This window comes from Ahaetulla prasina, chromosome 3 (assembly GCF_028640845.1).
Source record: "Ahaetulla prasina isolate Xishuangbanna chromosome 3, ASM2864084v1, whole genome shotgun sequence".
NCBI lineage: Eukaryota > Metazoa > Chordata > Lepidosauria > Squamata > Colubridae > Ahaetulla > Ahaetulla prasina.
In genome coordinates, this window is record NC_080541.1 from 81085325 (window position 1) to 81113215 (window position 27891).

The 27891-nt window shown below is 38.3% G+C and overlaps 1 protein-coding gene across 1 annotated transcript in view; it reads right to left on the reverse strand.

Moving 5' to 3' along the window:
• Window positions 1-27891, reverse strand: part of BMP6 (bone morphogenetic protein 6) — a 107861-nt gene that overhangs the window by 9459 nt on the left and 70511 nt on the right. The window contains exon 2 of the mRNA XM_058175969.1: window positions 9325-9517. Within this exon, the coding sequence (XP_058031952.1) occupies window positions 9325-9517 (193 nt within the window). The remainder of the gene's footprint in view (window positions 1-9324; window positions 9518-27891) is intronic.

Here is a 27891-nt window from a genome sequence, read left to right on the forward strand (position 1 = left end):
TTATATACTAAGTGTGGGAAATATTCTTCCCATATTTTATGAGAAATGTTAAAATATCTGAAACTCATATCCTTATTCTGGAGAGATACAGTCTAAAATTCTATTACCACCTCATTACATGTCATGTAATAGTTTCTCAGTCTTGGCAACTTCTAGATGTGGACTTCAACTCCCCAAATTTCCCAGCCAGTCATTCTGTAGAGTGCTCTCCAAGCTTTGTTCTAAGGGGGTGCTTCAAGGTGGCAGCATGCTGCATCATTCCATTCCTACTTCTGACCTTACTTAACATTTCCTAATTATTTTAGATCAAAACCTTATGAATTTTAAGATATGTGGACTAACTTCCCAGCAAGTCAAGGTTGAGAAACAATGCTTTATATAAGAGCAAAAACTTGTCCTATTATAAATTACAGCAATGAAAATCTAGAGGGATTGCTAATACTCTTTTTAATCAGTTAACATGTTCATTTTACAATAAAAATGGTATGTATCAAATATCCTGGCAAATACATTTTTATATTAAGAGTGATTGCAGGAACAAAAAAAATCAAATAGTACAAAATGGTAAGAAAAGTTTATATGGGGTAAGAGAGAGGAATAGAGAAAGAGAAACAGGGTTACCATATGCATTCCACTTTGACTGAGATTGTCCCAAGTTAAATTCCAATCCACCTAGGGGTTTTTTTTGTTTTGTTTTTTGTAATTGGAAAATAGAGCTGTACAGTCCCCTGATCAAAGTTGGATTGCAGACTTAGCCATCAGCACAATGAAAAAATTTAAATGGTAGAAGAGAATACTTGTAGTTCAGGATTGATCTGTAATATCATCTGCCTTGATGATATTACCTAGTCTGGCAATGAAAATGTCTGCAAGAAAACCAAGCTCAGAGAGCACTAAAGGTAAAGGTAAAGGTTCCCCTCGCACATACGTGCTAGTCGTTGCTGACTCTAGGGAGCAGTGCTCATCTCCGTTTCAAAGCCGAAGAGCCAGCGCTATCCGAAGACGTCTCCGTGGTCATGTGGCTGGCATGACTCAAAGCCAAAGGCGCACGGAACGCTGTTACCTTCCCACCAAAGGTGGTCCCTATTTTTTCTACTTGCCTTTTTACGTGCTTTCGAAACTGCTAGGTTGGGACAAGTAACGGGAGCTCACCCTGTTACATGGCAGCACTAGGGATTTGAACCGCTGAGCTGCTGACCTTTCGATCGACAAGCTCAACATCCTAGCCCCTGAGCCACCATTCTCTTCATTTGATCTTCATTCGATAATCAGAAAGAGCATTCATTAAAAAGAACATAGCTCCAACCTCCCTTTGTCTGTACTTTTAACCATTTGCAAACATGGTAAGCTTAAGGAGACAGTACACATAAGCAATTATATCTTTTTTTTAAAAAAAAAACAACAAACAAAATTGGTTTAAAACTGCAAAAAAAAAAAAAGCAAAATGGAGAAATCTGTTATTTTCTTGACCTGTACTTCTCTTAAGCTTCACAGTAGCATTTCAATGAAAGTATGTTTCACGAATAAAGCTTCTAAGTTTGGTAAACTCCTGGTAAAACATCTTCAATGTTATATATGCATGAGAACAAGAAAAAAAAACATGATTTACTGCTATGTTTTCTGTGACTGAAAGCTGAGGACCAGTTACTGACAGCAGTTTTGTTATTAATGTGTTGAATTCTATGCCCCATCTTTTACTTTTCACAACATAGAATAGAATAGAATTTTATTGGCCAAGTGTGATTGGACACACAAGGAATTTGTCGTGATGCATATGCTATCAGTGTACATAAAAGAAAAGATACCTTCATCAAGGTACAACATTTACAACACAAATGATGGTCAATATATCAATATAAATTATAAGAATTGCCAGCAACAAAGTTACAGTCATACAGTCATAAGTGGAAAGAGATTGGTGATGCGAACGATGAGAAGATTAACAGTAGTGCAGATTTAGTAAATAGTTTGACAGTGTTGAGGGAATTATTTGTTTAGCAGAGTGATGGCCTTCGGGAAAAAACTGTTCTTGTGTCTAGTTGTTCTGTTGTGCAGTGCTCTGTAGCGTCGTTTTGAGGGTAGGAGTTGAAACAGTTTATGTCCTGGATGTGAGGGATCTGTAAATATTTTCACGGCCCTCTTCTTGATTCGTGCAGTATTCAGGTCTCAATGGAAGGCAGGTTGATAGCAATTATTTTTTCTGCAGTTCTAATTATCCTCTGAAGTCTGTGTCTTTCTTGTTGGGTTGCAGAACCGAACCAGACAGTTATAGAGGTGCAAATGACAGACTCAATAATTCCTCTGTAGAACTGAATCAGCAGCTCCTTGGGCAGTTTGAGCTTACTGAGTTGGCGCAGAAAGAACAGTCTTTGTTGTCCTTTTTTGATGATGTTTTTGATGTTAACTGTCCATTTTAGATCTTGCGATATGATAGAACCTAGAAGTTTAAAGGTTTCTACTGTTGATACTGTGTTGTCTAGTATTATGAGAGGTGGAAGTATGGAAGGGTTTCTCCTAAAGTCTACCACCATTTCTACGGTTTTGAGTGTGTTCAGTTCCAGATTGTTTTGGTTGCACCATAAGGCAGCAACAATAATGCTCCCTTCTCCTATTCATCCTATTAGATGGGCTGGATTAAGCAAGTAACAGGCCTGAAGTTCCTGAGCTAGCTTCCATGTTATAAAGCAGGGGTCAGCAACCCGTGGTTCTGGAGCCGCATGTGGTTCTTTCATCCCTCTGCTGTGGCTCCTTGTTGCTGGTCGGCTCCACAATTGATAGGGCTTTCGATTAGGACAGGTAGAGGAAAAAGGATGCTGTGCTAGGAGGCGACTCTATGGTGTGGGAACCGACTTCCAGTCACAAAGGAAAAAGAACGCCACGCTAGGACGAGACTGTGATGTGGGAACTGGACTTCTGGTCAGCTCCAGAATTGAACGGGGGCTTCCAGTTAGGACCTTTGTGGCTCTTTGGGTGTTTAAATTGCCAACCCCTGTTATAAGGGGAGCAAAGACTTTGTGTCTTCCCAGTTTTTAGTCCATCTTAACCCCTACATCAAATGGGCACTCACTATTTATTAGCAGCTGAGTCCGTAAACGAAGTCAAAGTGATGTTAAAATAATAATGCATCATGATGTCATTGTGCAAATGACACAAATCAGTGATATCACAATATAGTGAATCATTTGCCTGATGATGTCATGATACACGTCATCTTTCCCCTATATCCCGTAACTTTCCTGGAAGCATCTATGCTTTTGAATAGAAAACAGCAACTTTAGAAATGGTTTGGACTGAAATAAGCATAGCCACTTTCTGCTATTCATTAAAGTAGCATCAACTTTTAGGATTCCATGTGAAACAGAAAAAGACTGGCTGCTTTTAAGGAATTAGCTATACCCTTTATTTGGGGGGAGGGATCGCATTGAAAAGGGCATTGTTTGATTAATAGTAGAGAGGTGCTGTGCTCATATAAGATTACAACTTTTTCACAAAACGTTTTCCACGAGTGCATGTTTTCATTGTGTCACTGTATTGATTGTGATTGTAAATTACTTTAATATTCACTTACATAGAGAAAATTTTAATCATTTATTGGGATTTGATTGGTTCTCTTCAGTCCTGCCATTTGAACTACTATAGCATGCACACTTAAAACATCACTAAATGCATCTTCAGCAAGCTAGAGAAGTCAGGATTTCTTTTCTTCTTTTTCTTTTTGCCCTAGGTAAAGGTAAAGGTTCCCCTTGCACATATGTGCTAGTCATTCCTGACTCTAGGAGGTAGTGCTCATCTCCGTTTCAAAGCCGAAGAGCCAGCACTGTCTGAAGATGTCTCTGTGGTCATGTGGTTGGCATGACTAAACGCTAAAGGCGCATGGAACGCTGTTACCTTCCCACCAAAGGTGGTCCCTATTTTTCTACTTGAACTTTTTACGTGCTTTCGAACTGCTAGGTTGGCAGAAGCTGGGACAAGTAACGGGAGCTCACCCTGTTATGTGGCGCTAGGGATTCGAACGGCTCTTTTTGCCCTACAAGGTGGTTTTTGTGTATGAGCGTGCGTGTGCATGTCTGTAAACACATTTTTTACTGCAGTAAACCTCTGTAAGAGTAAATAAGGTCAGCAAACAGATGATCTAGAAAAAAACAGCGCCCAGTCTACCTAAGCAAGATAGATGTGCTAACACAGAAATCATTTATTTCTGGAATTTCCATCCCACATTTCTAGACCACAAGGCTCTCAAGAAAGGAAAAATTAGCTCCAGCTTTGAAAGAAGAGTGTTCATTTGCTTTTTTATAAATATCAACCCTACTTACTATTTTTAACCAATATATCCTGACTTTATATTTACAGCATTCAAGAGACAAGTACTTTGCAACTGATTACAGTATTTCCAACACAATCTGAAATTTCTTTTTCTAAAATACTATTTAAGGCTGTTGGAAAGAATCCTGAAGCTGTTTTATTTTTCTAGCACTGACTATGTAATAACATTTTATGTAATTAGTAAAACAGTTGGTTTTGCTGGTTTAATAAGTACACTGTCAGACAAAAATAATTTTCCTCCTTCTCACAGACATACATCACATCAAGCAATAAAAAAGTTTTAGGTATTCCCTCAAAAAAAAACAACGTTTTTTTCTTTCAGTTACTATCCAACGCTTTAGCTGGTTTTTTCCAACCAGTCAGGTATATTTCTTTAAATTCAGGGAGAATAAACAGACCATCCCCCCCCACAATCTGTTGAGTTTCAAACAGAGACCTTCTTATTTTAATTACCTTTTAAGAACTGCAGGTTTTGGCCTGTCTTCAAAGGTCACCGTTACCCAGGTGCTTAACGGGACCATTACACATCAACAGCAATTTATGGAGCTATTAATTATCCTTACTCAATAAAACTTTCCTCATGCTCAACTTTTTTTGGATGTTTACTATTCTTCAATGACACATTGACATAACAGTCTAGACTCTGCATATTGGTAACCTCAGGCTTCTTTAAAAAAAACCCTGCAGCTGTGACAGTTATATATGTATGTATCTTTCCTAATGCGGTTAGATTTGATGAGTTGATTAATTCTGTAGATATTTTATTCCATACGTCACTGATATTTTCTCCTCAATCCAATGCTATTTTATGAGTAACCTTTCATTTCAAGCAGGCCTCTGATGATTAAGTGAAATGAAACTATCCTCAAATAATACATTTTCAGAAACAGGACATTTACTTCCATCTTCCACTTCTGAGCTATTTCTGAGTTAGGATGACAGGAAAATGCCTTTTCGAGCTGAACAGTGATTCAGATATGAAAGCAAAAAGGTTCTTTGACTCAAAGGAACACAAACACAGCATCTGTCTGTAACTTGTGAAAGCAACTGTGTCTCTTTCGGAGATTGCGTAGCTTCCTTTTGCAGCTGCTGTTTCTTATGAGTGACTGAAATGCTCAAGATTAATATCAGTAATAAAATTGGTGGATAGAATAATTTTTTGAGTTTTGCATACCGATACAAACTATATTGGTGTAGCTTGCACAGGTCTTTTAAATATATATTTAATTATTTGAAAAATGTAGTTAAACAATGGTGCAACATACAATGAAACAAACCAAATAAATGCACCTCTCTTTCAAATATTTTGAGGAAATTATTTTCTAAGGAGTGAATCTTACTGGCAAACTGTATCACTATATACTTAAAACTGACCCCAAACATGTACCCCTGACTTGAATTTCACAGCTTTATCCTTTTTGTTGACTACTCTGAGGATAATTTTATAAAACAAGTCATATCACAAACTGCGAGGTATATTAGTCATGACCTTTTTTCAATTAGACATTCATAGAATTAAAAGTTCTTGTTGTTTGCAGAACATGGGAGGCAAGATGGGAGCCCCAACCCCACTGTCTTTTAGGAAGACCTTCCTCCAGGAAGCCCTGGGCAATGGGGTTTTGGGAAGTCATTAGTTTTCTCTGAATGTTTAATTTTTGTATTCTTTTTGGGCGGTGGTTGCTATTTGGTTTTTCTTTTCTGTCATATTGAGGATTAATAAATATTCTATACGAACGCCACTTTGAGTCATTTGATGGTTAAACAAATCAAGAAATATTTTCAGTATTTAATTTCAGTATTTTCAGCACTGATTTACTTTATTTATTAATAAATAAATAACATTCTTCTGCTGTGTTGCAATAGCAAGAACATTAAGGTAAATTAACATTTATGCCTTGCTATTATACATTATACTCTAACATAGCAAAAGAATATTAGTAGCAGGCATAATGTTATTCATGAATTCATTCATAGTCAGCAGGCCACCTTTTACTAAGCAGTTTTGGTGCAAAAAGGGCAACCATACAATATGGTATCTCTCTTTGATTACTGCCCTATTATCTTAATTAGTTAAGCTTCAAGTAAAAGAAGGTTAAAAACTAATATTCTGCCTGTTGTTAGGAAATGATCTGAAGATGCCTATTTTACATTTATTTACATTTATTAAATCTGTCATCTGCAATAACTGTCTGGTTTGGTTCTGCAACCCAACAGGACAGACACAGACTTCAGAGGATAATTAGAATTACAGGAAAAACAGTTGCTACCAACCTGCCTTCCATTGAGGACCTGTATACTGCACGAATCAAGAAGAGGGCTGTGAAAATATTTACAGATCCCTCACATCTGGGACATAAACTGTTTCAACTCCTACCCTCAAAACGACGCTACAGAGCACTGCACACCAGAAGAACTAAACACAAGAACAGTTTTTCCCGAACGCCGTCACTCTGCTAAACAAATAATTCCCGCAACACTGTCAAACTAGTTACTAAATCTGCACTACTATTAATCTTCTCATCGTTCCTATCACCCATCTCCTTCTTCTTATGATTGTATGACTGTAACTTTGTTGCTTGCATCCTTACGATTTATACTGATATTGTTTCCTGATTGCTTAATTGTACCCTATGACTATCATTAAGTGTTGTAAGTGTTGTACCTTGATGAAGGTATCTTTTCTTTTATGTACACTGAGACCATATGCACCAAGACAAATTCCTTGTGTGTCCAATCACACTTGGCCAATAAAAAAATCTATTCTTTCTATTTCTAAAGTACTTAGAAAGACAAGACAAGACAAGACAAAACAAGACAAGATGATGGATGGATCAGGGCAGAGCAGAGTCAGAATGGAGCATGTTCAGATTCTTCTACTTTATCTTGTGTAAATGAAAAATAATTTCCAAATTACTTCTCTCTGTCCCAAAATTCAGATCAGGGTTGAATCAGATACTTGCCTAAAGATGCAGGAAAAGCAACATGAGAAGATGTAGACAAAACTGGGTCTAACTATTCCTTTCCTGCACTGGAAGCTTTTGTGAGATGCTGGTATCTTTTAGGGTCTGTTCATCAGAATATGGTAGCAGGTAGTCCTCGATTTACAACAGTTCGTTTAATGGTATTCAAAGTTACGATGGAAAATCAGAAACAATTACTTATGACCTGCACTCGCACTTATGATTGTTGCACCACCTTCATCGTCATCTGATCACACTTTGGGTTCTTGGAAGCCAACTCATATTTGTGACCGGTTGCAGTGTCTTGCAGTGACATGATTGTGATTTGCAATATGTTTTGCAAAATTATGGCAGTAAACGTCCATTGGGGAAGCTGGATTTGTTTAATCTTCACATGATTCACTTAATGACTGTGGTGATTCACTTAACAACTGCCATAAGAACTGTCATAAAATGGGTCCGACTCGACTTATGATTTATGAAAGAAATTCTGGTTCTAATTGTGGTCATAAATTGAGGGTAGTCAGGGTAGATCTAATATTAACAATAGCAATAATACAGAAGTATTATTTGTGCTAAAAATCCCTTACAGTACACTCTCTCTTAAATTATTATAACAAATCTGGGTGGGATTTAGAGTGGTGTCCATTCCATCTAGAAGATACTTCAATGGCAATAATTATTCATGACATAATTTTCCATGGACGCATGGAAATAACCGCTGTGCTTGCTTACAATATGAGCGTGAACAACAAAAGCAAGGTATAATATTTTGAATGAAGGAGAAATATCAGCTATCTGGACAGAGATGTGTTTGCTGTCTTTTATAGCAAAGTTCTGAGTTTCAAAGGGTGCTCCCATTTCAGTTTGTTTTCTTTTCCATGTTCCTAATGGAACACAAGGCTCTGCGTAAACAAGACTGTATACACAATAAGCTGAATGGCTACCCAGTCAACTGACTCATTCTACACTGAAATATCTTTCCTTGTGGAGGCAAGTCTCCTCCTTATAACCTCCCAAAATGCCTTCTGTTTGTTTCTCATTTTCCTTCACTTTGTTTTTCCCTTTTCATTCCCTTTTTCTTACCTGCTATCCTTGGGAGAGACTACAACCATGGTTGCCATACTAAGCCAAGCTTGAAACTTCTGCCAAGTTATGGTTTGTGATTATAGCTGCCTTTACAACTGATAAGGTGATTGAAGATGTTGGTTTTGTTGCCTTTGTTTGTAATAGAAAAGTGGACTTGAAGGTACTTTTGGACTTGCAAGATTGATGGCAGCCTTGAGAGGCACTCTCTATCTTGCTCTATCTTAAGGTTACGTTTGCAAGTCTGAAAGTACATTTCTCCAGTAGTGGAATTCAAATTTTTTTATTACCCGTACGGTGAGCATGGCTTGGTGGGTTTGGCTTGGTGGGCATGGTAGGGGAAGGATACTGCAAAATCTTCATTCCCACCCACTCTGGGACCAACCAGAGGTGGTATTTGCCGGTTCTCCAAACTACTCAAAATTACCGGTTCTCCAGAACCTGTCAAAACCTGCTGAATAGCACCCCTGCATTTCTCCCCCCTCGCAGTTACAATCCAAAAACTAGAGAGGGTCATTTCTGAGGTATTTGCTATATCCCATTCCTTCTGCAGTTTCAGCTGCAGTGACCATTCCCTAGTCTGCATCTCTTCCTCCCATCTCCCATATCATTTCCCCCACATCAATACACATAGACATTCAACTACTCCCCCATTCCTCTCTACCAGGTCATCACAGGCCTTAGGCCTGCTTAGCCCCAACTCCCCCGGTCTTCCCAGGGCTTGAGCCTTCTCTCCACCACCCATCAAACATTTATCCTTTGAAGATCTCTAGAGCTCCAAACCTAAGACTTTAAGTCTTTTCTATGTATAAAATTCAGCGCAAATAGAAATAAAGATCTTTTTCAAAAAAATAAACAGCTTTAATTCCACAGAATTAAAACAAAATGGTTCAAGAAGTAGGAGATGAATTTTTATACCTATGTTGGTTTCACAGTTTTAGCAGTAAAGACAAACCTGTTCTGATATTCTTGCAATACTTGATAGATGCTAATCAGAAAGGTTTGATTTTTAAAGCCTCCAAAAACACAGTCCTTGTAGATTCGGAACTCAGCAGCAGTAACGGCCTCTCCTTCTGGAATCTGAGACAAATTAAATTTGAACTCCTTGTGATGATGCTGATAAGGCATGAATTCCTTGTCATATTCAACTGTATAAAAAACAAAAAGATGAACAATTATAATTTAACCATAAATTCTTTCCCTCCCAGTCTAATTTTCAGAAATAAATTGCATTTGTTTGTTTGTTTTTAATGACAGATTTGCCTCAGAAAAACTAAAATAAGGCAGCTGAGAAATCTAAGAAAATAATATTTTATAAAAAGAAATAATCAGAATTGGGTAATTTCATGTTAGCAAAAATGGAAACAATGTTTGTTCCATTTGGTTTTTGGCTTTTCTCCAAAGTATGCACATTTGGTATACACAGATCTATTGGTCCAATTGCCCCAAGTCTCCTACGTCTCTTTCCCCACCCTAATCCTGCTTTCCCACCACCATCAGATCCCTGCAGGCCTTCCCACCAGAGCCCCACAGGCCTTTCTGCCTCCCCAGAGGACCCTTGGACCTGCTTCCTCCTCCTGAGTTTTCCACAGAGTTCCATAGAATGTGTTAAGGAAGCATAATGGATTGCTCCATTTAACACTATGAATGTTCTAACACTTTCCACATTCTTTAGTACAGTACAGTACCACTCACCCGTATGAGTTATTATTCCCAATTACGGTACTTCTAATTCTGTCACTTCCAGGATGAATATTATGATAAATGTAAAAATCTAGTGACCAAAGGAATAGTAACTGCAGGGAGTCACTCTGCCCTTTTCTGTTAGCTACAATATTCAACTGCTACGAAGTGTTTACCTGGGATGAAGAGCAATTTAGACACTGGCACTGAAATTTTTGATCAAGATCTTACTAGAAATTACTAGTTTCTATTACTTGAAACTGGAATTCCACATACATTAAAAGTTCTTATGCCCTGGGATTCATTCATATAAAGAAATTGAAATGAAAATATAGAATAAGTATTAGCTTCTGATACGATTTGGATCAATGAGTTTGAATATTCTGCTTTAGTATCTCAACTATAAGTTAGCTGAAAAATTATGAAACTAGATTATTTGATCTTAAAATGCGGTTAATACCATACATAGTTTATGGCTGATAGATGTTTGAACATTAATTCATATGGCTTGGACATATTATCACTATAGTAACAGGGTGAACTTTATTTTTCCTTGATCACAACCTATACCTTTTTTGGATTTTCTTGTATTTAGCCTTTTTTTTTCTGGCTGGATGCCAGTCAAGATCTCCAAGGAATGCCTTCCTGATACAGCATCTCTCTGCTATGTTGGCACACTGCCACTATCCATTCTATTTTGGTATTATTTTTCTCCATATCCCTGTTTCTCATCTAAAACAAGAAATCCTTCTAGCCTTCTGTTAATGTTCAATCTGTAGTATGTTACTAAGTTTCATTGAGTTCTATGGTTCTTATTCTTAGATAAGGACACAGAGGCTGCAGTTGTATGGACCGGTATGTTTAGCCCAATTTGCTCTATGTAAGCTACGGATGGAATTATGTTGGTATTGGGCTGACCTTTTTTGCAAAAAGAAAATTAGTGGGTTATTGTACTGAGGGTTGAATACAATGAAATCTATATACACTTTCCTGGCAGCATGTCAACAACCTAAACTCTAGTGGCTTAGAGTTCCTAGGAGGAAGACTCTAGGGAATGTTGTCACCAAGGCCCAAGTAGTGATTACTAAACAAAATTCAGTCTGCAGCAACAACTTATTTTATTAAAATAGCTGAGAATTAATTCATTCTCAGCTTAATCCAAAAAAAAAATCTTAATAACCAGTCCCTCTGGCCTTATCACCAACCTTTGATGTCTTTGGCAACCTGCCAAAGGCTTTTCTTGGCAAAACCCCCACAAAGTTCAAGGGATGCTGACAATAAGCACAGAAATCAACATTGCTTTTCTACAAAGAATCCAACGGCTCGTTGCTGCTCTTTTAAGCCTTATGGGAATGGCCAATCATCTTCTGGCCTTACTCCTAAGTTGTCCTTTTTTCTTCAACTGCTCTTGCCTTCTGGTAGCTCTTCGCATGTGTGCACTAGGAACAAGCTCCTCCTGTTCCTCTGCCTCTCTGCTGTCCGCCTCTGGAGGCTCTGTGCATCGCTCCCAGATGGGCCTGGCCCCATCTCTGCCTTCATTGCAGAGCCCTCGTCTGAGCCTTCCCCTGACTCCAGGACTGGCCCATTGTCCTCCCCAGCCTCCTCACTGTGTGACTCCGATGCCAGGTCCGTGGGTCCACAACAGGAAGCACACATAGGATCTAGTTCCTTTAGTCAATCTATTAGCCTTATTTCCTCTCATTTACAAAGGATTCTGATTTTTCAGAGTTATCACTGATGTAGCAATTTCTGTGGCTGAGGGGATTTATCTACTACAGACCAAAAGCAGAGCTCAAGAAGAGCTCATGTTCTAATATACTTCGATGGAATGCAGGTAACTCTGTCCTGCCTTGTACTTCCTGCTTTGTACTTCCTGCCCACTGAACTGATTTCAATAGCATCTTCCTTTATTTTCTCTATTACCAATCACATTTTCAGAAAATATAAGATGGTACACACACTCCACCAGTCACTACTGTTTATCTGGAAGAAAAAAATACTTATATATTTCACATAAATGAAAAAAACTGCAATGCCTAACCAATATCTGGAGATGGTGAACAAATTAGTAGTGGGTTCAGTTAATTAACTTAAAAACTGACTAGTATCGGGCTCCAGTGACGTCACCGCTCCTGCTGGGTGCTCTAACAGAGCACTCCGTGTTAGAAGATTGTAAAAGTCAGTGAAACAGAAAAAAAATCACTGTTCACTGAGCTTAGCATACCCTCTGGGCAAAAGAGGGTTATCAGAGTTGTGGGAAAGTGGCAGGTCTGACAGGGGGTTTGCTCTTAAGAGCGAATTTTCCTGGATTTATGACCCCACCGAATTCCACTCCCTCCAACTTCAACACGCTCCTGTTTTTATCAGGAAAAAGGAGTGGGAGAGTCGCTTCTGCTCAACAGGACTTATTAAATTGATTGATTTTCTAAGCAGACGGGAATTTCACAAGCGTTCGATCTTTGATGTAGAATCAGCACGGCAAGTACCGACTCCCTTTTTGAAACTTGAAACCTTTCTTTGTCTTTGATTAATTGACTTTTAAAATGGCGTCTGAAAGTGAAAGTAAAATTTTTTAGTACGATAAAGTAGCGTTAAAAACTGACTAGTATCCAAACTTGTTAGACAGAATAGGAAACTTTTATGGGGAACCTTATCACAAAAGAAAAATAAGTTATCCAACTGTGCAAGCAAAAGAAATATGAAACTAGTAAGTTTGCTTTATCACAGGCACATTTATAAAATAATTTCTCTAATATTAATTAACATAAAGTGAATATATTATAAAATGATCACACTGGAAAAGATGATAGCTGGAATGAAAATTGGAGGTCCAAATAGCAGCAACAGCAGATATCTAAACACTGTCACTTCATTATTTGAAAGCAATAAAGACTTTAAAAAATACATTTTGAAAATAAAAACAGAAAGTGAAAAATATACATTAACATGAATAATAAGGATGATAAAAGTAAAACAACTTTATATACTCAATGAACTTCTACTGGATGGCAACGACATAACAGTAGTATCTATTTTATTTCTTAGAGTTAAAGTAAGATTGATGATATGCTGGCAAAGAGGCAATTAATTGTAGAGGGAGGAAAGCAATCACAAACATAAACAAGATATGGCTGTATCTAAAATAATAAATATCAGAACACTTAAATCAGTGCTCTTTTCATTGGCAATATATGACTGTGAAAGCTGGAGAGATAAGGAAAGAAAAAGAGATGGTAGGGTTTTAAATTATGGACTCCAAGTAGAACCATTATTAATTTTGTGAGAAATAAAGATTGCTTCCTTGAGTCAGGGATCCGCAAACAAAAACTGAGATGCCTTGTGCATGTGATACAAATCAATGACTGGAAACAATTATGCAAAAACCCAAATAAGAGGGGCAGGGCCAACCAGTGATGGGACAGGAATGGAAACTCCTCACTTTGACAAGTGGTAAAGTTTTTTTTGTTATGGTTCTGTGGGTGTGGCTTTGTGGACGTGACTTGGTGGGTATGGCAGGGACTGGAAACAATTATGCAAATACCCAAAAGCCACTATATCACATATGTATAGGATCCACTAATATCTGCTGCTTTGTTTTATTTCTACTTATAAAACTTACATTGTATGTTACTAATTCAATGATAAGTTACATTTAAATCAGTATATTGATGCATTAATCATAAAAATTGCCCTTTTCAATAACATTTCTATCTATCATTTAACTGTCTTGTCAGAAAAAAAATAGAATGATTATTCGTATGTAGCAATATATTTTGGGATATTTTTTTTTTAAAAAAGAGAGATGGAAATTACTCATTTTACTGTACTATTTTGGCACAAGTCACTTTGCATACATACTAACTCCGATGGTGAAAATATCAGTCCAATATAAAACATAATACAATCTCACTATAAGAAATACTAAATTTGCTGTAATTTCCATTATTCAGTGGCATAACCAATAACTATTCCAGGTTAGCAAGCCTATAGTAAGTAGTCATGATTTTGCAGATGTGGCATAAACTATGATTATCTGAAAAGAGATATAAATAAAGCTTACAGATTCTCTTTCCACACATAGGGTTTTTAAATTAATATCCCTGATGAGTTAGAACATACTTGAAATGCCTTAGTCCATCTGATAAAGAGATTGGATGCTGCAATCCAGTTCCACATACTCTTACTCTAAAATATGCAGTTAAATTTTCTTCATGAAATTTACTTTGTACAGAGAAATCCACTCTGTAAATTTAAATAGAGGAGTTCACAAAAAGTCAGGAAAAGAATACATTGTGGTTATAAAGCCCAAACTATGGGTAAATATTCTTTCTCATGTGAAAAAAGGAAATAAATACTATTCCCCACAAGTAAAAATAGTTTACTTCATTCTGACACTGAAGTACTATTGTGTTGAATATAACAAAAGGAACTGCTTATTCTAATATAGGAAACCATGAGATATTCATAGTTAACATTATAAAAAAACAGACATTTGCTATGATATACAATTTGTGTCAGTCCTGTTGACTCACTTAAGTAATCCTTAAATACTGTGGAAGTATAAATATGATTAATACTGGAGAACCATCAAAATGTACTGTACCCTAGGAAAAGGTCTAAATCATTATTGAATTGTCCCAGAGATTCATATATCTATGTATGTATGTATGTATGTATGTATGTATGTATCTGTATATGCGACATCTCAAGTTCAATGTTTCATAAGATGTAAAATGAAGAACAACATTTCAAAATATTCAGTGAGTAGGTGTATTGGCAAACAGCTGTTTTTGAATATTCCCTATCCTTGTGGTTTTTAAATACCCAAAGAAAAATCAGCAGAACAAACTAGTCTGGACCATAGATTATTATTTTTTTGCTATTTTATGCTACTTTATTATAATCAAAATGAATGAATTTCATGTTTGGCTTTAAATAATAAACCACAAATGTGGTACACGCTTTTGCATTCATTTTCAATAGAATTTTATAAAAGCGCCTTCCAGAACAGTAATTGATCTGAAAGAAAAATTTTCAGAATGCTGGTATAATTCCTCCTTGTCATACCATGTTGGTCTAAAACAGGGATGGCAATTTTAAGCCCCGTGGACTTCAACTCCCAGAATTCCCCCACCAGACTCACGTCACTTGTTGTCATTCAGAAATCTATTTCACTTCTGTATTTGATAATAAGCAAAGACCAAAAGGAAAGTTCAGATACTAGAGCAGCAGCAGCGAGGTCTCAAAAAAGTTGAATTGTGGAAGCAGCAGTAATGTTCTCTGACCAGTGACAGTGAAGCAAAGAAATTCTGACCCATGTTTTGGTGATGCATCTTTTCATAAGAAGTCATAATAATGATCACTCATCATCTCCTTGCCACCATCTTTACTTGCCCAAACTTGGGTGCTTCAACGTACCTCCAAACAATGGCGATGACTCACAACACTTATCTTCCTGCCAGAGGTTTCAAATACAGAAAATCAAAAACTATGGTGCAACAGCAACCTAATAAATTCAAACTTTGACTACATTGGAGAAGACATTTCCAGTGGAGGACAACCAAGGGTCTTTACTACTCCCCTTGGACAAAGACTAAATTGTTTATGGTCTATCTGTCAATGAAGATCTTTATTTTCCCTATTGTATGTTAGTCTCTTTCTGGGTTTCTTTTAAGCCAAAACTGTCTCCTATAGAAATTGATATTTCAGTTAGTATATTTTGCTCCATTTAAAAATAGGAGAGAATTGAGGCATAAAGCCAGAAAACCTAGACTAAAATAGTTTACCTATAATCTGCTCATAGAGCCAAGCAACTAAACGAAAGATAGGAAAAGCAGATGCTGTTTGAAGTTGGAGTTTGACAATTGTATATGCTCAGTCACAAAGTTATTTCTTTCTTGTCTGTTGAGCAGGTCCAGGGAATGGGAAGGTTATTGAATATTTCATTTTTGTGGGTATGGATGTGATCTAAGTATTCTGTTTCTTCATTTGCTCTAAATTTAAAAAATATTTTCCTGATAACTTCCATTTATCACAAGGTACAGCTAAGCGTAATCTTAGTGAATCTGTAAGCCATGCCACCCCTAGCCCAGCATAAACTATGTGTATTAGAAATTAAGATATAATGAAAATATGAATAACAGCTACTGTTTCTAGACAGACTATGAGAGATTCAGACTTTCCTTGTAGACTCACAAGAGAGAAGTGGTTGGATCGCACAAAAGCCATATTAGGCACAAGGAATTAGAACACGGCACAAGGACAAACTCTAATTGCTACTGAAGATGCATAAAGACCTCTTGGAAAGGAAAGGAAATGGAATGACAACTGTTGGGACAGAAGCAATGAGGCCAAGTAGTGGAATTATATCCCTTTTATGTTGCTTTAAACAGTACAAAAGAAACATTAAGTTCCAAGATTAATTACCTGAGAAATTATAAGTTATTGAGACAGGGTTATACTGAAGTTCCATGAATCTACAAATACAAATTGCCAAGCAGCAACAAGAACATATGACTTAAATATTTTTAGTGCTTTGCAAAGTAGGAAGCTCACATGTAGAGAAATGGACAGATTCCACATGGAGGATATTAGCCTTACAGTTGTGGTTGTTAAAATGTATATTCTATCTGACTCCCAGCAACTCTGGAGTTTACAAGGGCCCAAGTTGTAAACTGCTTGATGTTGGTTGTTTATAACCAACACTAATTTGTGTCATACCAGTACCACTGTTAAAGGGGTTATATGGCTTAAGTGGCCCTCACTCACTTAACAAACGCATCCTGCACCAACTACAGTTTCTGAGTAGTCTTCAGAGGCAGCCAAAGCAGGGCACATTACAGTAAACCAATCACAAGATGATAAGACAAGCAATTCTTTATGCATTTCAAAAAGGGTTATACCTGGCCACCTACAAAATGCTAAATAAAAGCTTTTCTGGACACAGCTTCTACCTGTGGCTCAATCAATAAGCAAACACCAAGATAATAGACTTGCTATTTCAGAACAAAATGTGATTCCATCTATAAAATTGAAATTGACACGGAGGTTGGTACTGTAGGTTTTGGGTAAACAAATGGTCTGTCACATTCACCCCCACATACCTGCTCTGAATTTCAAAGATTGACTTGGTGTGTGATCAAATTGTCTGGCAGATCATTGGGAAACCCTGCAATTTTTTTCCTTTAACGTATTACAGATAGACTTTAGAGCAGGGGTGACAAATGTGTGTCGTCACGTGACATATCGGGACTTTTTCCCCCTTTGCTAAACCGGGCGGGGGTGGGGCCAGCACGTGACGCATCCAGCCTGCAGGCTGCGAGTTTGACACCCCTGCTTTAGAGAGACCATATCAAGCTGAAGAGACAAATTTAGAAAAGCGCCCATTCTTCATGAAACACTCACATTGGAAAGACTGCAAAAGTACACAAAAAGGTTTGATGATTTGATTTTGATTTAAAAAGGGTTTATATTAACAGTATACAATCAATGGTGCACTGCTGAAATGTTAGAAAATATAATTTTGCCCAGTCTACTTAGCAACTATTCAGCTTTTAAAAGAAAATTCAATTCACAGCAGAGTTGGCTCAGAGAAAGAGTAACAACCTTTTTGATCCCCATCAATTGCAATTGATGTTATTAGATATAAAACAATCTGATTAGTAGGGAATGTATATTTTAGATTTATTCTTCGCTTTTATAGCTTCCTTATGGATGAGTTCCTCCTTTTCAGGGTTTTTCTGCTTGTTTGATCTGAGGAAGGGGACAGGCCCTGCCTCTTTAATAGAAGAAAGCATTTCCTATTTGCAAAGAAATCTCTGCCAGTTAATTTTGGTAGACTTTTGCAAATTGATTTATTTTATCCTACCTTCATTATTTTTATAAATAACTCAAGGCAGTGAACACGCATCAATTGCCAGCTTCAGAACCACCACCTTTCCATTTGCTTCTGACAATAGTTGAAAGGTAGAAATAACAATCCATGTGGTCAAGAAGCACCATCTCAATGTAAAGCCAATCATGTTCCTGCTCTTTGAATCCTCACATTCCCACGGCCTTTCAGAGAACGGTGCAGCTGCAGAACGAACTGTGGTTCCTCACACAGGGAAGAAGTTAAAGAGGTAGATCCATCCAGGAAGCTGAATTATTTCCATAAAGAGGAGAGTTGTTGGCTACCACCTCTGATGAAGTTCCCTGATGAAAAAAACTTTAGTCCTGATGACCAATTCAGATTGGATCCTGCAACGTTCTCCTGGGACACATATATTTGCCTTCATTTTCTACCACTGCAAATCTGATTCCAGGGCTTCATAATGATTTGAGGTAACTGTAGGGCTTTTACTATTTATATCTGATACTTTCTTATAATCTAACGATTCTTCAGTTTTAGGCTGTTTAGTTAGTATGATCCAAAGACTTATTCCTGAGTTCACTTGCTCTTTCTTCCTCCTTCCCTCCTTCTCTCTTTTCTGTTGTAAAAACAGTTATCTCTCCTCTCAATACCGGCTGACACACAACAGAATCAGAGCAAAACAAAAACAGCTTAACCTGAGACTCTCTGATGAAGAGTGATAAAGTCATAAAAAAAGCCATAAATAGCAAGGGGGGAGATAATAAAATAATAAAGATGCTTAAACATGGGAAAAATTAAACATTAAAAAATTAAAAGGAAATTAACTAAACTTCTAAAGTGAGTTGTGAGGAGGTCCCTAGAGAGACTTCTGTGCCTGTGTCATCTTCACCTCTACCTCCCCACTATCATCCAATTGTTGAGGAAATCCTGAAACACCTGTAGGAAGCAATTCTGACTCATTTGGTTGGTCCCCCTTCAATATACCACAATCTGCAACACAGTAAGAGAACTTTTTTTTTATCCAAAGACAGGTTTTAAAGCAAGTGTACCTTAATTTAATACTGTGGATCGTGCATAATATTTGCCATTTACAAAGATACCACGTTGGAGTGTTGAAAGCACTTTTGTACATAGTACAAATTATAACTTCAAATATGTGCATTTTGCACTTTATTTTAAATCCTCAACTCTGTATGTCAAATATATTAACCTAATGTTATATAATTATATTTCCATATCTGTTCACTGAGATGGTATCTATTTAGCTTTTAATAAAAATTGTCTCAGTATAGCAAATATAGTAATAGTAATAGCACTTAAACTTATATACTGCTTCACAGTGCTTTACAGCCCTTTCTAAGCAGTTTGCAGAGTCAGCATTTTGCCCCCAACAATCTGGGTCCTTATTTTACTCACTTTGGGAGGAGGGAAAGCTGAGTCAACCTTGAACTGGTCAGAATCGAACTCCTGGCGGTTTGCAGAATTAGCCTGCAATATTCCATTCTAACCACTGTGCCACCATGGCTCATCCTGTAGATGAGCTCAAATGTAGATGTATATTTTCATATGTTTTCACATTATCAGATTGTTTTTATTAATATGAGCCAATCTTTCACCAATGGTTAGTCCCGTTTATTAATATGACTCAACAAAATATGATTCTAAAGCTTCATGTACTATCATGCTGTGTTCATGCTGTGTGGGCGTAATCAGAGAAGCCATTGAGATAGAAAAACGCCCACACAGCATGAACAAACGAGATGACACCTCCCGCCTACCAGCCATTTGGAAACCCGCCCTTATTGACAAACGAGTCCCTAACACGAGGAATGAAACCAGACCCACACTCACGAGGTCCTCACAGGATGTCACCACCACACATCCACCCAGAAAGCAGACCCAAACCCACACTGATCATGAAGCACGACCAAGGACCAGAAGCCAGACCGCAGCTGCAACATTAGCCATTTCAAACCCCTCCAATCCATACATGCAGCAGACCGACACCCACTATGAAGATGTAGCACAACCACAAAGCCAAACAACAGCTATGCAGCTCACCAGCTCAAATCCCCCTGCAACACAGACTAAACTGAGCACAAACAAGCCCCCACCAACACAGGACACCCCCCCAGCCAATCAGAGCACAAACCCCCCCCATCCAATCAGAGCACAGCCAAGCTCGCACCCAATCAGGTTAAAGGCTCATGTATATCACACATGTAGATGTATAGAAGCATTGAAGCCTGAAGATGATTTAATGAGACTTGAAACTTTCGCCAAGACACTTCCAATTTTACACGGGAGAAACCCGAACAACCAAAGACCTATATATATATATATATATATATATATATATATATATATATATATATATATATATATATATATATATATATATATAAACTACAGCCTATTAACTTTTCAAATGAACACTGACTGACAACGATGATTTGCCTTCAACACACCTAAACAGTTTTTCAATTTGCCAATAGGGCAGCCATTTGTCAACAAACAAGTTATGTAATCCTATAATTAGTTATACAAGTGATGTTTTGAAAAAGGCATATTGAATCATAATGCTTTCTCATTTCCTCAAAACCCACTTTAGCTATAGCATAAGCAATCCTACCTTTTGAGGCTACCCAACTAGCCTTCCATAATGTTGTGTGCCTTTCCAGCTTATAACTCTTCTCTCAATAGATGGACTTATTCCAAACAGAATCTTTAGCTGCAGTGGCTGGTTTTAATTTATTTTTATCTATTTCTAGGGGTTCTAGAATCATTCTTGAAAATAGGAAATCATATTGCCACCCATGGCCACCACACTGAAAGCCTAGGCAATACAATGTTCCCCTAGGGGCTAGGCAATTACAGGCAATTATAAAATGCCTCCCATCTTCAACAGTAAGGCATGTGTTCCATCTATGAACTGATTCTATCAGAGGCTAAATATATTTGTTAGAGATGCATTCAGCAATATGGTGAGATGCAGGAATAAATCTAAAAATTTTCCCTACCGGTTCTGTGGGCGCGGCTTAATTGGTGGGTGTGGCTTGGTGGTCAGGTGACTGAATGGGCATGGCCAATAATAATAAATAATAAAAATAATAAAGTATACAAAACTTGGGAGCGCACTGATCTACCTTCTTTAAAAATAAAGGCACCGGTCTACTAATTGCATTTTTTTGGGAGGCACCGGTCTACCTTCTTTAAAAATAGAGGCACCGGTCTACTAGTTGCTACAGCGCTGATCAGCTGTTGTGCGGCCCTTTGAAGTGCGGCAGCCGGCATTGTTTGGCGGACGGCACCCTGAGAAGTCCCTCTCTATGGGAGCATACGGGTCAGTGGGAGGCATGTGGTAGCAGCAGGCGGTCCCGTAAGTACCCAGGTCCTAAGCCATGGAGCGCTTTAAAGGTCATAACCAACACCTTAAAGTGCACTCGGAAAGCCACAGGCAGCCAGTGCAGCCTGCGCAGGATCGGTGTTACATGGGAGCTACATGTAGCTCCCTCTATAACCCGTGCAGCTGCATTCTGGACTAACTGAAGCCTCCGAGCGCACTTCAAGGGGAGCCCCATGTAGAGAGCATTACAGTAATCCAAGCGAGAGGTAACGAGCGCATGAGTGACCGTGCATAAGGCATCCCGATCAAGGAAGGCGCAACTGCGGATCAGGCGAACCTGGTGGAAGGCCCCCTGGAGCGGCCGTCAAATGATCTTCAAGCGACAGCCGATCGTCAGGAGGACACCTAAGTTGCGCACCCTATCCTTTGGGGCCAATAACTCGCCACCAACAGCCAGCGCGGCTGCAGCTGACTGAATCGGGTGCCGGCATCCACAGCCACTCCGTCTTGGAGGGATTAAGCTTGAGCCTGTTTCTCCCCATCCAGACCCGTACGGCTTCCAAACACCGGGACAGCACTTCAACAACTTCATTGGGGTGGTCCGGGGTGGAAAAGTACAGCTGGGTGTCATCAGCGTACTGCTGGTATCTCACCCCGAAACCACTGATGATCTCACCCAACGGTTTCATGTAGATGTTGAACAGAAGGGGCGAGAGAATCGACCCCTGAGGGACCCCACAAGTGAGGCCCCTCGCGGTCGACCTCTGCCCCCCTGTCAACACCGTCTGCGATATACGTCTACATACAATGTAGATGTATATTTTCATATGTTTTCACATTATCAGATTGTTTTTATTAATATGAGCAAATCTTTCACCAATGGTTAGTCCCGTTTATTAATATGACTCAACAAAATATGATTCTAAAGCTTCATGTACTATAAATCTTTTAGTTGTCTTTGCAAATATACTGGGGAAAAAATCTGTTTATTGTTGTTAACCATGCTTTTCATTTGCTGTTATATTCCTGTATAATAAAATTAATTCACTAGCCACAAAGCAGGCATGACTATCTCATCCTTCTAGGTTAAAATTTCCTAGGGTTTATAGTTTTTCAATTTGCCAATAGGATAGCCATTTGTCAACAAACAAGTTATGTAATCCTATAATTAGTTATACAAGTGATGTTTTGAAAAAGGCATATTGAATCATAATGCTTTCTCATTTCCTCAAAAACCCACTTTAGCTATAGCATAAGCAATCCTACCTTTTGAGGCTACCCAACTAGCCTTCCACAATGTTGTGTGCCTTTCCAGCTTATAACTCTTCTCTCGATAGATGGACTTATTCCAAACAGAATCTTTAGCTGCAGTGGCTGGTTTTAATTTATTTTTATCTATTTCTAGGGGTTCTAGAATCATTCTTGAAAATAGGAAATCATATTGCCACCCATGGCCACCACACTGAAAGCCTAGGCAATACAATGTTCCCCTAGGGGCTAGGCAATTACAGGCAATTATAAAATGCCTCCCATCTTCAACAGTAAGGCATGTGTTCCATCTATGAACTGATTCTATCAGAGGCTAAATATATTTGTTAGAGATGCATTCAGCAATATGGTGAGATGCAGAAATAAATCTAAAAATTTTCCCTACCGGTTCTGTGGGCGCGGCTTAATTGGTGGGTGTGGCTTGGTGGTCAGGTGACTGAATGGGCATGGCCAATAATAATAAATAATAAAAATAATAAAGTATACAAAACTTGGGAGCGCACTGATCTACCTTCTTTAAAAATAAAGGCACCGGTCTACTAATTGCATTTTTTTGGGAGGCACCGGTCTACCTTCTTTAAAAATAGAGGCACCGGTCTACTAGTTGCTACAGCGCTGATCAGCTGTTGTGCGGCCCTTTGAAGTGCCGCAGCAGTCATTTAAGGCCGTTTGCAGCTATATCACCACCAAGAGCTTCAGGGACAAAGAAGAGGAACAGTGAGGCGTGGGTGGTGGTGGTGGGGCAAGGATTTTTGCTACCGGTTCTCTGAACTTCCCACCCCCATAGCTACCAGATCGTGTGATCCGGTCCAAACCGGGAGCATTTTACCCCTGGTGAGATGATATATTCAGCAAAGAAGACAATAATGAGGACATGACTTCATGGACAGCAATAAACCATGGTTTTGCAATTCTTATATAACCTGAAATGAACTCTCAGAAAAATAGTATTTTCAACAAGCACCATTGAAAACTTGTTTGTTTTAAGGAATTTACACTGGCTGTTCAATGTTAAAAATCTCTGAAGGTGACTTACAAACCAACATTTTAAAGATAAAATTGTTAGTAACAATTATTAAAATAAAGAAAAATAATCAAAACACAGTTCTGTGGACATCTAGAAACAAAGTTATAACTAGTAGTCAGCCCAGATTTTGTTAAAAACAGATCATGCCAAACCAATCTTATTTCATTCTTTGACAGAGTGACTAAATTAGTAGACCAGAAAAATGCTGTGGACATAGCAAGGCATTCACAACCTACTTTTTGGTAAACTAGAAAAATGTGGGATAGACAGCACCACTACCAGATGGATTTGTAACTGGATGACAAATGGTACTGAACAAGTAGCCCTAAATAATGCTACATTACATGGAAGGAAGGAAGCAGTAGGATACCACAAGGTTCCATTTTAGGCCCAGTACTCTTGAATATCTTCATAAAGGAATTAGATGAGGTAATAGAAGGAGAACTCATAACATTTGCATATGACACTAAGCTGGCAGGAATAGCTAACATCCCAGAAGACAAGCTCAGGATCCAAAAAGATCTTAACAGACTTGAACAATGGGCCCTATCCAACAACACGAAATTTAATGTGGAGAAAAGTATGGTTTTACACCAGGGCAGGAAAAACCAAAGGTACAAGTATAGATTAGGTGAAACCTGGTTCAAAAACAATAACTGTGAGAGAGACCTTGGAATCCTAGTGGATGATCACTTAAACATGAGCCAGCCAAAAAAGCTAATACAATTCTTGGTTGTATAAACAGAGTTTATCACTACTTTCTGCTGACATCCTGCCAGATTTAAAACTCTGGGCTACTTGAAGTATTTTATTAAGAGCAAGCAGTTCTTCATACCAATAGCCTTCCCAATAGATAACATTCCATCCATTCATACTTATTCTAGATGACTTTAACTTTGTCTTAATGGAGCTACAGAAAAGTGAATTATGTGTGTGTCATTTTTCACAGAGCACATGAGATTTCTTTTGAAAACTGCCAAGCAGGTGCAAAGGCACACATGGAGACGATTTAATACTGAAGCTCCTCTGAGATCTTTTTTCCAGATTACTTCTGATGTTTTGGTGGAAACTGCTTCATTTAATCCAACAAGCATTTTAAGAAAAACACCCCATTTTGATGCTGCTTCTCAAATATCTCTAGAAACCAGATGAGAACATCAAAATAAACCAATCCTATATATGCACATCAACTCATTCTGATTTCTAGGAGTCACCAATACAAAGAAAGGAGTATAATTTATTCCAAAAATATACTATACTTCTTGATGGAAATTTGTTTTAATTAAGATTCATGTGGCTATGGACAGGCGCGGTCCTAAGCTACAACTTCACTGCTTGCTGGGGAGCCTTTATTAGATTTCAGTGAGTCAGTCATAAACTATGAAGAAACTGATTTAAATGCAGAAGTTGTCACAGTTCAAAAAGTGAGAGGAGGGAAAGAAATAATAATAGGATTATTACAATTCTTAGGAAAAAGAGAAAACAATTATTCTCACATACAAAACATTTGCTCTTCTGAAATAGAAATTCTTGTCCTTCGGTCACTACTTGTTAATTCATATAACAGCAGGACTAACTCCCAGAATATCAAAACTGAATAATAAAAAAGTGTACTATTTAATCAGCTTTGAAAGACCTGTGGGGCACTCTCTTCTGAAGAGACCCTCTCTTGACCTGGAAATTTTAGACAACTATCAATCCAATCAGTCCCCTTTCTGTTGAGATGGTGGGGGCAGAACAACTATGAAGAATATAGACTGCAGGGGTGTCAAATTGGTGGCCTGCGAACCTGATGCGTCATGTGCAGGACACACCCACCCCAGCTCCGCGAATGGGGGAAACGTTGCGAAACGTCACATGATGGCAATGTGATGCCATGAGTTTGACACCCGTGATATAGAGGAATTGGTATTTTCTCATCTTTCCTCCTGGACCATCTGCTGGGATTAGAATCTAAAAGCACTATTCTGGGGTTCTCTGCTCCTTCAATGGGTGGCTTCAGCCAGTAGTTGTGATAGAAGATAATTGGTCAGCTCACTCTGGCCTGTATCTTGTGGAGTGCACAAAAGTCTGCCCTCTCTCCTACTTTTAACATCTAGATGAAGTTTCTGACACAGTTTGTCTGACAGTTCTAGCTATAGTATAATCAGTGTGCTGATGATATTCAATTGCACATCACGACCCTGGACTGTAAGACATAAGTGCTGGTATCAGGAGTAAAATGCTCCCAGTTCGGACCAGATCACCCGATCTGGTAGCGATGGCGGCAGGTGGTTCGGAGAACCAGTAGCAAAAATTCCTGCCCCCCGCCACCCCAGCTGAGCCGCACGATCATTAGAGGTTGTTGGTTTTTTTACTTTTAAAAGCACTTTTTCTTCGGCCGAAAAAATGCTTTTAAAAGTAAAAAAAAAAGCCTCTGATGATCGCGCGGCTCAGCTGGGATTGTCAGAACCCTTTAAAAGCATGTTTTCTACAAGCTCTTTGGCCGAAGAGGCTGTAAAAAAAATGCTTTTAAAAGGTTCTGGCGATCAGGCAACTCAGCTGGGATCGTCAGAACCTTTTAAAAGCATTTTTTAATAACCCCTTCAGCTGAAGAGGTTGTAGAAAAAATGCTTTTAAAAGTAAAAAAAAAAAGTTGGCCACGCCCACCCAGTCACATTAAACCACCACCACCACCAAGGCACGCCCACAGAACTGGTCGTAACAAATTTTACATTTCACCCCTGGCTGGTATCTACATATTTCCAGGAGAAATATTTATATAAAAGAGAATATTTGTAGCTCAGGTTTGACATGAGGGGTCCTTTGTACTCTCTGAGCTTCATTGTTTTCTTACAAATGTTTCATTACTGAAATGTACAGTGCACTGATGATTTTTGGGTGATGCAAGAAAACAACCAAGCTCAGATCTGGAGCAACAATGACCCCTTCCAGGTAAACTTTAAAGTGCCATTTTTGACCTATGAAGATCTTTATGCCTCCAATCTGAAGTTATTCACCCAGGAAAAAACTACTCTTAGTTTCCTACTTCCAGGAACTGAAGGCACAATGCATGGCTTTTCAGAGTCAGTACCAGTCCTCTGAAATAGTCTCCCTATAGAAAACAAACTGGGACCTTCCCTTGATGGCATTCAGGAGGATGCCATCATTCAAACTGCTCTAGAGAGTGTCATAACTAGCTATGGATATTTTCTCTTTATTTATTTTTTTATCTTACTGCTACCTCTTACCATTATTTTTAATCCTGGTTTACTTGGAATTGACAGTTCACTTTGTTCTCGATTGTTTATATTTTTTAAGATTTATCATGGGTGTTTTCATATTTCTATATCATGTAAGCCACAACAGTCACTTAGATTGCAACAAGATAGAAATTATATGAATAAATGAGTAATAATAGGTCAATATGTAATTTAAGTCTGCCTATCTGAGTAACACATACAGCAGATAGCAGGATTTTAACCATTTCGAGCAGGATGCCCTCAGTGGTGGGATTCAATTTTTTTAACAACCGGTTCTGTGGGCGTGGCTTGTTTTGGGGTGTGGCTTGGTGGTCATGTGACTGGGTGGGTGTGGCTAGCTGCTCATGTGACTGGGTGGGCGAGCCTAGCTGCTCATGTGACCGGGTGGCCCTGGCTATGGGCATAGAAACTACTCAGAGGGCTAAAAAAAGTCATTTCTGACCGGTCCTTGCACTTATGACCATCCTCACATTTATGCCCATTGCAGCATTTTTAACAACCATGTCACTCATTTCATAACTGCTTCTCTTCACCACGGTTACAAGATAGGGTGCAAAATGTAAAATGTGAGGACAGTTGTAGGTGTGAAGACTGGTCAAAAGTATGAGGACAGGTCAAAAATAACTTTTTCAGCCCTCTGAGTAGTCCCTATGCACAAAATGCTGCAACATTTTTCTGATCAGCCCTTTGATTGTAGAAATTAAAAGTTTGTGTTCATTATTCTTTAAATTGGCCAACTATTTTACAAATGTCTCATCTAATAACCAGTAAAACTAATAGATTGGTGAGAATTTGAGTGCTGATGCTCCTCTAAGATATAAAACACTGATTAATAAAATCTACTTTAATGCTATCAATATGCTGATTTAATCCTAAATATATTCAAGAAAAAAACATCTACCAGTAATTTAAATTTACTTATTGAAGAAGCTTGTCATTTATACTGAAATAGTACTTCCACATCAATAGGAGAAATGGTGGCCAAACAGCTCTATAGGTAGTCCACAATTTACAATCACAATTGAGCCCAATATCTGTCATTAAGTTGTGATGGTTTAAAGGAAGTTACCAGATATCTGCCCCCAATTTCACATCTCTTTTTG